General features: G+C 37.1%; 1 protein-coding gene across 1 annotated transcript in view; it reads left to right on the forward strand.

Moving 5' to 3' along the window:
• Nucleotides 1–13,841, forward strand: part of dock2 (dedicator of cytokinesis 2) — a 185,008-nt gene that overhangs the window by 92,752 nt on the left and 78,415 nt on the right. The window contains 1 exon segment of the mRNA XM_079839088.1: nt 8,837–8,932. Coding sequence (XP_079695214.1) covers nt 8,837–8,932 — 96 coding nt within the window.

The raw sequence follows: 13,841 nt of genomic DNA on the forward strand, positions 1-13,841 counted from the left end.
CGAGGCCGGGTCGCGGGGGCAACAGTCTAAGCAGACGCCCAGACTTCCCTCTCCCAGACACTTCCTCCAGCTCTTCTGGGGGAATACTGAGCCGTTCCCAGGCCAGCTGGTAGACATAATCCCTCCAGCGTGTCTTGAGCTACAGTAGGTCTTCTCGCGGTGGGTCGTACCCAAAACATCTCCCCGGGAAGGCGTCCAGGATGCCTGAGCCACTTAAGCTGGCTCCTCCCGAGTGACCGAGCTTCTCACCCTATCTCTAAGGGAGCGCCCAGCCAACCTGCGGAGAAAGCTCATTTCGGCCGCCTGTATCCAGGATCTTGTCCTTTCGGTCGTGACCCACAACTTATGACCATAGGTGAGAGTAGGAACTTAGATCAACCGGTAAATCGAGAGCTTCGCCTTACAGCTCAGCTCCTTCTTCACCACGACAGACCGATACATCGTCCGCATTACCGCAGAAGCTGCATCCATCCGTCTGTCAATCTCCCGTTCCATCCTTCCCTCACTCGTGAACAAGACCCCAAGATACCTGAACTCCTCCACTTGAGGCAGGAACTCTCCACCAACCTGAAGCGGGCAAGCCACCCTTTTCCGACTGAGAACCATGGCCTCGGACTTGGAGGTGCTGATTCTCATCCCAGCCGCTTTACTTTCGGCTGCAAACCGTCCCAGTGCATGCTGAAGGTCCTGGTTTGAAGAGGCCAACACGACAATATCATCCGCAGAAAGCAGAGGCGAAATCGTGTGGTCCCCAAGTCGGACACTCCGGCCCCTGGCTGCGCCTAGAAACTCTGTCCAGAAAAATGATGAAGTCCAACATGCACCGGGAACAAGTCTGACTTACTGCCAGCAATGCAAACCAAGCTCCTGCTCCAGCCCTAAAAAATGTGTGATTAATAAGTTCATTTTTAATCGATTGACAGCGCTAATATATATTTGTAATTAACTAGTGTTATACATTTTACTTAATTTTATTTAAATGTATTTATATTGAAGTCCTATTATTATTTGTTTATATGTTACATAATTGCATATGAATATTTATTATCAGTCTTAATGACTATTTATTACTACTTATAAGCTTTGATATGAGAAAATGTTCCAATGACACACTTCCCCTTTAACTTGTATTGAACCCATCAAATTCCTTAAGGAGCTGTTTGTGTTTGAGTGGAGAGGAGAGGTGAGCGGGTCAGACCCGTGTGATTATATGATGATCATCCAGATGAGCGACTGATGAGAGTGATGGAGTGCTGGAGAGAGAGCCGAATGAAGAAGTGACAGGGTCGTGACCTCTCCTGCCTCCTCTCGTTTGCTCCTTTAACAGGATTCTAAGAGCGTTTCACAGTTCAAATAAACAGCGATCAAGAGAGACGTGTGAGGAAGACACTCTCCCTCTCTCTTTCTCTCTCAGGGCATGTTTCATGCTGCGGTTTGAATTAAACTCTCCGAGAGGCTTCAAAACATTATTCACATCAAATGATTCTTCTAAAAATACAGATGAGAGAACATCTGTGAGAGCGTGTGATTGTAGATGGACACACACACACATACAGTTACTGTGATGCTGGGATGAGAATGAGCTGTCTAGGTATTCCTGAGCTGTTGTAAAACGCAGATAAATACACGACTGCGACGGCACATTCTGTCGTTTATATAAAATGATAGAAGAATTAATATCCATGTCATATTTCAACTCCAAATCAAAAGACATTATATATACACTACAGTACAACAGTTTGGGATAGGTAAGATGTTTTTATTTTTTTTAAAGAAGTCTCTTCTGCTCACCAAGGCTACGGTTAATCAAAAATGCAGTAAAAAGTGTAATATCATGACATATTACCATTTAAAATTGTAGTTTTCTATGTGATTGTGAATCAAAGCTGAATTTTCAACATCATTACTCCAGTCTTCAGTGTCACATGATCTTTCAGAAATCGTTCTAATATGATGAATTGCTGCTCAAGAAACATTTATAATTATTATCACTAGCCAGGTTTCCACTTGCCCGTTTTTTTGTGAAAAAAAAAAGGTTTTGCGCATCAAAATGTTTACTGATATAGATGATGGAAATGCTAATTAATTATCATATTTGGCAAATGTCGCCGCAATCTTTTTCCATTTAACTTTAGCTTAAATTACTAGCCTGGATGCCAGCCGAATTTAACCCCGCCCACAACATTTGAGTTTGGGAAGTTCGGTCTGGACTTGATCCGTTGTGGAGCAACTATTCTCGAACCAGAGCTGTTCGGACCAATGAAATTGTCAGGGCGGGCTTTATACGATGATGGACAGATGATCAACAGTAACGTAATCATCCACGTCACCAAAGAGCGCTTGGGTTGAATTTGTTTACTAAACGGAGAACTTGTTCGTATATGCGTTCACTTTTACTATTTCTCTCAGAAATGATGATGGTGTTGGTAAATACTCTGTGTATCCTTACATTATTGTTACAACGCCGGCAAAGATCGTTTACCCTCATCTTCTTCTTCTACTTCTTCCAGCGTGTGTGCAGTTGAGTTCTGTTGCTCTGATTGGTTGTAGGTCTATCCAATTGAGTGCAGAGGCATTTTCTTTCCTGGTTTGGTTGAAATGCCCCATAATCACAATCACAATGGCGCAGTATCAGACTCATATTCTGACTAGAATCTGAGTATGACGACGTCAGGCTGGTAAATTACTGGAATAATAGAAAAAATAATTTGGAAACACTTTTTGTCTAGAAAAATGGCTTTTAACGCAAATAAATGTGTTGTCACGTGACAGAATTAGCTTGTAGCACAGCGTCCGCATTCATGACGTTGCTCTCGATAAAAGGCGCATTAAATCTATAATATTCATATTATTAAATCGTATATTAAATTATTTTATTACAATTGGTAAGAATAAGACTTGCTACCTCTCAAACATAATTCATCCTTATTTTTGTAATTTTGTCTGTTTTTTACAATCTAATGAAAGTTCATCAGAAAAATAATAGCTAACTGCACCCGTTTCTGATTATTGCTTGATCAAGTATTGATCTAAATAGTCTTTATAATGAAGTACAAATAACATGACACTTGATAAAAAATAATGTAGTTGTTAATAAAACATTTTTTATGTATTATATTATAATGTTTTGTTTCAAAATGGATGAGGAAAATGTAGCGCCTTTAAAATCTCTGCAGCTCGTCAAAAGATGGGGCGTCTGTTAAACGAAAGAAACGCTCTTTGAGTTTTGATACTGACAAAAGAAAGGTCAAATAAACAACATGATACTTCTGTATCTGAATAAATAAAACGAATGCCATCAAATCACAATTTCATGGGCAGGATCTACCTACTTGACAAATGAAAATCACAAACATGACACTTGTTCATAAAATTATTTCATAAATACAATTTATTAATATGTAATATACTTTTATCTCAAACTAATAAAGTGGAATTATTGTGGGTTAAAAATAGCAGTGATTTGATGTCATTGAACTCTGAAAACAGAACGAAGAACTTTATTTGGTTTGAATGATCTGAATACACGCATTCTCGGCCACGTCAAACCGTGACTGGCTTGACTGAATGTTCAATGCTGACGAACATTTTACTAGGCCAATCTTTTTTATGGATCCTAAAATTTTGCATACAGGACAAATGAGCTGCCCTGTGTCCAAACCCATGGGCTTTGTCACATAAAGGCAGCTACATGCAGTTCTGTCAGACACTTCGCAGTGATCTTCTGAATAATATTTCCTAATTTAGTAATAGGCCTATTATTCATGAAAATAACTGGTTAATTTTACTCTCTGCTAGGGTTGGGCATCGTTTTGATTTGAACGATTCTGATTCCGATTCCGATTCTTAGTTTCGATTACGGTTCTTTTCGATTCTCGATTCCGATTCTTTGAGGGGTGGAGTCACAACATGTCACAGGCTCATTTCACAGAGGAAAATTGTATTTTGATTCAATAATGAGTTTTAGTTTTGGGACTTTCTCCGCTGGCATTTCCACTTGCTTTGCTGCAAAGGTGAATGGAGTTTCACACCGAGTCCCGACTTAACAATAGCATTAACAGCAGTCATATTAGGACGGCTACTAGCGTGGGCAATTTATATCTACATTTATCTACGAGGGGGGAAAATAATTTCGGTAACGTTGTTGTTCACCACAATTCGCAATTTGGTCAAGGGCTTTGTTATTACACTACAATCACTAACCTGATTATGATGAGGTGGGATAATGTTAGTTCACCCTGAAATGAAAATAAAGCCATATTTTACTCACCCAGCTGTTGTTCAAATGCGCGTGTTCCTGTGTGTGCGCACTCCAAGCCGCAGTAGCCTCGTGCAATATTGTCATGACAACCGGTACACAATATTCACTTAAGGAGGTTATATTATTAGTATTATTTCTTATCATATACGTTGTAGAAAAGACGAGAATCGCGTTTTTTTCTATTGAGCTTGATTTCTCAAAATGGTTATGTATGTATGTGTGTGTGTGTGTGTGTGTGTGTGTGTGTGTGTGTGTGTGTGTGTGTGTGTGTGTGTGTGTGTGTGTGTGCTTATCGTGGGTGCAATGACAACAGTGCGAGTTATTATAGTAGGCATGAGCGCCTCATAGTGCACACAGAGGAGCGCGCTCAGAATAACGGCCGAGCTCAGTGTTTTGACTGAATAATACGGTTTCTTTCTCGCAAAACCTTATAGTGTGCCCCCTGAATACTTTCCATATGGCGCGCGTCTCCCTGTATCGTTGCGTGATACATTTGTTTATTTTTTGTAATGTTTTAGCTGATCGCCATTCACTGCCATAATAGGAAGGAGCGCGTGCAGGAACTGTATTTTAAATGTCATAGGACATAGGGCACTGGGACAACATCAGGGTAAGTAAAAGAAGGCTTTATTTTCATTTCAGGGTGAACTATCCCTTTAATAACGTTGGTTAGCGCAGGGTTGCCCGAGGAGGACCTGCGCAGCATTTCAAACACGCTACACTCGTTAATGTATACACCACATATTTGTAGTGCATCCTCCCGTGCAAGAAATAAGTTTGTCATGTGTTGCACTGTGCCGAACCAGGCTTTTTTTTTTTAAGTGAAATAAAGCCACACTTTTGAGCGCCGCTTACCGTGCTCCATGTCTGCAACAGAACAAACGGGCGCGGCAAGCACTTCCGAAAACTTGCGCGTTTGGAACCGATGATCGGAATCGAAAACAAAATTTCTAAACGATTCCAATGGCATCGTTATTTTTTAAACGGTTCCAAGTTGGAACCGGTTCTCGATGCCCAACCCTACTCTCTGCGTTTTATAAATATTTGGGATGTGAAAAATATGATATAGGCTAATTTGCTATATATGCAAAATTATGTATGGAAATGACTCGGGCTGATTTTTTTTTTTTTTGCGATACAACAAAACTTATGCGCACATTACGCATGCAATCTTTTTTACATGCATATTCACTTTGTTGATAACAAAACAGTGCAAAAAGTAGCTACTGTTGAAACAGTTGTAATTTTGTGAAACCGTGATTCATTTATTTTCAGGATTCTTTGATGAATGAAGTTTAAAAGAACAGCATTTATTTGAAATAGAATCTTTTGTAACATTATAAGTGTCTTTACTTCACTTTTGATCAATTGAATGCATTAAAGCATTAATTTCTTTCAAAGATAAGTCTTACAAAACTGTTGAATAGTAGTGTATATGAAATGTAAACAATTGTAAGAACTTAAACAGTGAAAGTTACTTTTAAAAGTAACACATTATTATATTGTGTTACTCCCTAAAGAAGTAACTAATTGTGTTTCTTAGTTACTTTGTATGTGAAGAAATGTGTTACATTACTTTTGTGTTACTTTTTTTCTCATATGGGCTTGTTTGATAACAAAAAAGTTTAGTTTTTAGCAAATGTAAAGGCCCTTTCACACCGTTACTTTACTAGTTACTTGAAAAAAGTAATCTGATTATGTAACTTGTGTTACTTGTAATGCATTACTCCCAACACTGCACTTAAATATACATATTTTTCATTTTTTATTTACAGTAATGCAACATTTTACTTCTCATTTTACTTCATTAGAATGTCATTACTGTGATGGCTTTTTAATCAGCATAACTTATAGGCAACACATCAAATACAAACACAACGTTAAATACTTTACAACCAAAATGTTTATCATTGTTTTTACACTACATTTATTAGGATTTGGGGCTAAAGTTGTCATGCAAATACTGATTTAATGCAAAAACTAGACAATGTATAAACAACTTTAAAATAGACATCATATAATATTTCAGCAAAATATATGTTTTCCTTTGATTTGGGGGGAAATATGAGCTGGACATGGTTTTGACAGGTGTCATGAGATTCATGAGCGTGGTGTGAGACTGATAGATGAAAGAGAGAAAGAGAAATGGAAACTACCTGGCTACAGGTATCATCTGCGTCCACACACACACACACACACACACACACACACACACACACACACCGCAGGGATTATAGGTGTACATGATTAAGCTGTCATCCACTGACCACAGAGAAAGAGAAACAAATGAGAAAGACTGAAGCTAGAGAATGAGAGACACACACACACACACAGAGAGAGTTTGTGTCGACAGCTAAAGTGGAGTGACGCTGAGAAACACAATATGAAATGAAATACTCTATGTAGAGATGAACAGATGTTTCTCTCTCTCGCTCTCTCTCTCTCTCTCTCAATCCTTCACTTTATCCGCCTCTGCGTCATGAAATTAGTGAGGGGGTGGTAAACACACTCGCACACATACACACACACACACACACACACACACAAACGGGTCATTTTCATGTGATTCTCACACACAGACAGAAGATGTTTGCCGATGAAGGCTTTTGGCCATCCACGTTTACATCAATGATGTCGGCTGTTCAGAAACAATTACATGTATTCCACTATTTCTATTACATAAATAATACTATATATTATTTCTATGCTATTATAGCACTTATTGGTAACATGTTTGTTAACATTATAAACTTAGTTAATTTGAACGAACAATGAACAATACATCATTTATTCATCTTAATGTTAATTTCAACATTTACTAATACATTTTTAAGATTGAGGGCCATATTTTAACGATCTGAACGCATGGTCTGAAGTGTCCAAATTCACTTTTACCAGGTTTTTATTGGTCAATGGCGCAGTCGTTTTCAGTTCCTCAAAATAGTAACACGCCAACAATGCGCCTGAACACACCTGCTTTTCATACCAGCACACCCATGGGCGAACAGATGGGCACGAGTGCATTTGCTATTTAAACAACGTGCCGCTGAACGTGAAAATGATAACTGTTATGTGTTTGTTTGTTTGTTTGTTTTTTATTCATTTTTTGGGTTATTTTAGTTCTTCCACATTTTATTTCAGTTATTTGCCAAGGCAACATTTCGATTTTTTTCTTTTTTTTTCAACTAACATTTATATTTCAACTTTATTTCAATTACCAAAAAAGGCGTTTTAGTTAACAATAGCTGTTTTCATCCAAACGTATGTGCAAAATTGTAATATCGCATAAAACATTTGCAAATAAAGCATCATTTCCATCCCATGTGTTTAAGAGAACAAAACCGTCACTTCCTGGGAAATTGGCATGAAATATCTGTAATAAAAATGGAAGTTGCTTCAATCAGGGATGCAACTATGGCTCTTTTTTCCTCCGTCATAAATGACTTGGGTCTCAGAGTGGCAGATGAAATGCAATAAACGTTTCCATGTTCGGATGTTGGTGTTTGCGAGCGCAATCGTGTGAGACGCTTCTAAGTGGGAATTAAACCAAACCATTTTGATGACAGACTTTGACTCAGGCGTTTCAGAACCACCAAACCAACATCTGAGATGCTGTGTGATGTGATTGGTCCGCTGGTTACTCCGATTATCCAATCACATCCTCTGTTAAGGCAAAGTCACGTGAGTTCTTGTTCGAGGGATTTATTCAGTAAATGTGTTTCCATCTTATGTCATGCCATTACGTGTGCCAGTTTGTTTCAAGATTAAAAGGCAAACATTTTCCTCTCTTTGGAGTAAAAAAGCTGAATTGAGCAGCAAAACATCAGGAACATGATTTAAATTGACTCAACATTTTTAGAAATGGGCTATTTTGGGGCCCAGATGGGTTTTAAACTCTCAGAATTGATTTAAACCAGAATAAAAAGAAATAAAAGGCCTTTAGTTGACATACACACACACACACACACACACACACACACACACACTTATTCATCTGGGCCGTTCCAGAGCTCTTCAGTCCGATCAATACATTTAAACAATAAATTACCGTGAAGGAGCCAGAGAGACCAGACCTGCAACTAAAACACAAACACACATTTCACTCTTCATTTGACGCATAGTTAAAAACGGTTTAGAAACGGTTAACCAAAAAATTTCAATTCTGTTCGCATTAACTCATCGGATCAATTCACGCTGCTCTTTTCTGTGCAATGAACGTGAAATGGTGACCAGTGGTGAATGGTGAAACATCACGACAGTAATCAACATCTTCTGAATTCTTTATTCGAGAAAGCAACACAAATTTAAATAGAAAATAAATCTCGCTTGACAGCTGTGGTCATCATTCACTTTCATTCGTATGGAAAAGAGCTGCTTATGATGACAGAATTTACATATTGGCTGAATTATTCCTTTAAGGTTTGTAGCTTATAAACAGGAAACACTGGGGTGAGGAACTCAAGAGTCAATCTGTTTTAATTGTGTGACTTAATGAGAAAATCTTTGACCGTTTGGATGCAGTGCGGTTCTATGCTAGAATACAAATGACAAACATTTTGTCTCTTTCTCTTCCAGGGAGACACATTTCAGCACATTCAGGACATTGTGTCGTCTCTGCTGAGGACGATAAACCGCACAGTCATCACAATGGGCCGAGAACACACTCTCATCGTGAGTTAAAGCCTCTAGATCCTCTCCATTCCCTTTCCTCTTCCCTCTTTTAATGCTGTTTTACAGTTAGCAAGCCAAGTATCGCTATTAATATCCCTCATACTTAGAGTCAGTGGTGTAAACAAAGGCCAAATGTGATATCTTGAGGTTTACTTTTATTTGTGCTCCTCTGATTGTGTTATTTGTGACCAGACCAGAAACATTTACGGCATTAAAATACACAATTTTATTGACGTCATCTTAAATATCTCAATTACAAACAGGGGAAGGGGGGAAGAAGTGCATTGTGGGAAATGTAGTCTTAGACTCATCAGAATATTGGCGTATAAAAATACATTGATTATAATATTTGTTATTCTATATATTTATATATATATATATATATACTGTATATTTTCAAGTCCTAACATGTAGACATGACAGTTACGGAGTGGAAGACGTGAGCGTGAACCTTACGTACTAGGAAGCAGAAGTGCTGATCTTTGTGTAAGAAAGTGTGTATAAAACACAGAGAAAAATGTATCACAAAGATCTAAACATTGAAGCTACAATGTCTGTGAAAACACCAAACATTTACACTTTAATTCAGTCTTTCGTGAGGAAATTAGCGGCTGCATCCATGTTGCATTAATGGGGCATCCGTGTCATGATGAAATTACCATAATTACCAGTTTCCAACTAGTAAAACATGCTCATGTTTTTGTCAAACTTTCTACAACGAATAGGGCTGCATGATATTTAACAAAAGTGAAATGCGATAGCTCATTAAATAATGCGATGCGATAATGTACACAACAGAAATTGAATAATAAAATGTAAAAATAAAACTGCATAGTCTTAAATGTATGAATTAAATAAGCTTTATTAAAGCTATAAAAGTTATTCAATCAAGATCAGTGAGTGATTTTCTCTTTGTCAGATTGCAGCAGGAATATTAGGCTGCTGTCACTTTAAGAGCTAATGCACGGATCCAATATACTGTTACACATGCGTTTTTTTCCTCAACTGTTTACGCTCACTTAAAACATAAGCGGACAGCTTTTTGACATAACATTGTGTGTATTTGGCCATATAAGCTGTGCGAGAGAACTGAATTTGGGATTGCACTCTGTCTAAGAGGTGCATGCAAGTATCACATTGGGCCCTATTTTAACAATCTGAGCACATGGTCTGAAGTGCAAGGCGCAGGTGCAGTTAGGGCGTATCCGAATCCACTTTTGCTAGTTTAAAAAATGGTCAGCGTGAAAGGTCCAAAAAAGGTGCAAATGGTCCAAAAGGGTTGTACCTAGACTCTTAATGAGTCATGGGTGTGTTTTGGGCGTAAAGTGCAATAAACCAATCAGAGTCTCATCTCCCATTCCCTTTAAAAGCGGATTCGCTATTAACATGGTGGAATATAGACACCCTCAACCTGACGAGTCAGTGTGTATTGCCACGATTGGTCAAAAAAATTTGCCAATTGAGTTCGTCAATACTGCAAATAGGTAATTCTGATACATGCAATGACTATCCATTATTACATGTAGGCATTTTTATCTTTATGTACATAATAATAATATTTTACATTGTAATTTTTAATATTTGGCATGTTTGTGTGTCCCTGTGTGTGTAATAAGCAGAGTGTAAGTGCTTTGGGCACCCGCCTATAGGTGCATATTACTAACATGCCCTTTAAATAACACAAAAATACTGCGTTCCTTAAAATATCAACGCGCCATGGGCAAACAGATAGACGCAAATGCATTTTCTATTTAAACAATGTGGAGCTGGACGTTAAAATGATAACTGCGTCGGTCTGAAACTAGCAAAAAACACTTACGTCGCGCCGGGCGTCACATTGCGTTGGGTGTATGATAGGGCCCATTGAGTTATTTTCCCTGGCTTATTGCACTAAACTCTTTTTAACATTATGCATATCACATGTATGTAGTCTTGTGTCCAGTCTATTCTTTGCTATCTGCGTCAACCTAAAAGTTTGACTTTACTTAACTTTTTGAAGTATTAAAATCATTGTTATCGCAAGCCATTACTATGCATATAGCGATATTTGAATTTGCGATATTTTGATCATTTTGATATATTGTGCAGCCCTACAAATGACCTTGTTTTGATATAGATGGGTATATGCACATTCACAGAGAATATAGAGGTAAATTAATGTAGTAATGTAGTTACTTAAAGCCTTTATGTATAATGCATTATAAAAGTATTTTTAATGCATTAACTATGCCTTGTAATGCACTTTATAATGATCTCATGAATAATTGTAACCACAGGTATTATACATTTATAATACACCTTTAGAATGTATAATGCATTAAAATTAGAAGCAACCCATTTCAGATGCAACTAGAGATCTGTGATTATTATAATGCATTTTAACTTTGGTTACAATTATTTATGAGTAGATATAATGCATTATAATGTTCATTATGAATACCTTTGTAATGCATTATACATGTAGGCTTTAAGTAGATTGTTACCATGACTCTTACTGTCATCATCAATAAAGCTGCACATGCAGCAGTGTTGGCGCTACGCAAGCAATTTGCAGCAATTTTGGCATTGAGAGTTGCAATAGAAACAAATAATTTCTCCTTACTTTGAGTAGAATTTCACTTAGTAATTATGGTAATTTCAATGAGACGTGAAGTTAGGAATAGGGGCCGTTCACATACATTTGAAAATGGCGCAAGGGAACCGAACGTGCGTGTCTCAAATAGGGCTGTCACTAACGATTATTTTGGTAATCGAGTAATTTGTCTATTATTTTGATGATTAATCGAGTAATCAGATTTTTTGTGGTAATAAAAATAGAGCTAAGCAAACAATAGCCTCTAAAATGACTTGTGAGGCAATAAGAAAAGTATCAAAATCAAGTAATCATATTACAGTTTTATAGAAAAGCACTCAATAGCATTATCTATGCTGTAATATGTTTTTTAATGGTTTTAATACATTGTGCTGTTTTAGAAAACGGTCTAATAATGTGGTTCATGGATTCTCCTCTATGGAATGTGCCATTTCCAGTATTTTGCCGGTTATTCGACACGGGTAAATTGCTATCATGAATATTTTAAAAGCGAGTACTCAAATTTAATCGAGGAATCGTGACAGCCCTGTAGCCTCAATACCTTTTTAAAAATGTAACTTCGGTAACACTTTACAATACGGGTGCATTAATATGCATTAATTCACGCTTAACTAATGCACAGATAATCATGAGTTAATGTATGAATCATGAAGATCTAAACCATTTATTAATGATGACTGCATCAGCAACTAATGAAGATATGATTAATAGATTAAGTAATATATGAATTGCTATGAATTAAATGTGTCATTGTGTTTTAATTCCCTAATAACATATTATATTAACTAATAATGTAAATTCATATATTAATTACCAAAATGGTCAAAGTTATACTTCAACTTCCAGTTGTCTGCTTTAATTAATCATTAGCTAACGATTTGCAAAGGTATCATTATGAAATTACTTTACTTGTTGAGGCACTTGACTGTTAATTAATTAAGTAATATGTCATTGTGGTTATGGGTTTTGAATTAATTTTGAATGAGTTAACAGTAATGTGCCTCATCAAGTAAAGTCATAACATAATACCTTTGCAAATCGTTAGCTAATGATTAATTAAAGCAGACAACTGGATGTTGAAATGCATGGCTTCAACCCGTTGTGGTAATTAACACATTGATTGACATTATTAGTTAATATAATATGTTATTAGGGAATTAACACATTATGACACATTTAACTAATAGCAATTCATATATTACTTAATCTATTAATCATATAGAATCTTTATTAATTGCTGATGCAGTAATCATTAAAGCTACACTGTGTGATATTTTCCCCCATCTAGCGGTGGAAAGGTATATGACCATCCAGTGAATATTAGTTTCTGTTCCTCTCAATTCTGATTTCGTTTTAACTCCTACGGTGGCCGATTTAGTCCAAGATTAACATGGCTTCCAGTTCGACCTCATCCACATTTGACACGGTGCCATCGAGTGTATGTCCCTCTTTGGCTAATGTACTTTCAAGATGGAGGGGCAACATGGCGACCGGCATTCGAACCCCTCACCCGAATGTATTTTCAATGGCATATTATAAACTTACGATTATAAATACTTTATTACTTGAAAGAAGTAAATATACATTAATGAGCACATATATTTTTGAAAGAACTAAGTGTTTTTAGCTAAGAATAAACTAAAAAAGTTACACAGTGTAGCTTTAATAAATGGTTTAGTTCTTCATGATTCATACATTAACTCATTATCAGTTTTTTTAATACATTATCTGTGCATTAGTTAAGCATGAATGAATGCATATTAGTGCACCCATATTGTAAAGTGTTACCGTAACTTCTATTAATTTGACAGTCTTAAAAATAATGTTTATGTACATTGACTAAGTAAAAATGGTGCAGATGTAATACAAGAATGTGTTCAGTATGAACGGCCCCTTTAGTCACACTTTCTCTCCTGCTTTTGCTTCTAGAATCACTTCAGGATTTGAAACCATTAAACTCTGTTCCGAAACCTGTTGTCTACATAGGAAGCATTCTACCGGAAATAGAGCCTCATAAGGGACTGATTGATTCCAATAGAGTGTTTCATTAAACAGGTGTCAGTGTTGATAATTGTAACAACTTGGATGCTTTCTCTTATCGCAGTGCATTCTGCGATTGCCTTTTCCATTAAGGATTTATGCATCTTATAAGACGGCCTTGGTGTCTGGAGCTCAACTATCGGTTACTTAAAATGCTGGGTCGGTAGACGGATGACTAGGTTTGGGAACGGAGCTTTAGACATTCATTAGTCGGGGACAGAAGCCATCTGCACACAAAGGTCAGAGAACGGTGACGAGGAGATGAGACGGAGAATC

This window comes from Gobio gobio (genome assembly GCF_949357685.1).
Source record: "Gobio gobio genome assembly, chromosome: 16".
In the NCBI taxonomy this organism is placed as follows: domain Eukaryota; kingdom Metazoa; phylum Chordata; class Actinopteri; order Cypriniformes; family Gobionidae; genus Gobio; species Gobio gobio.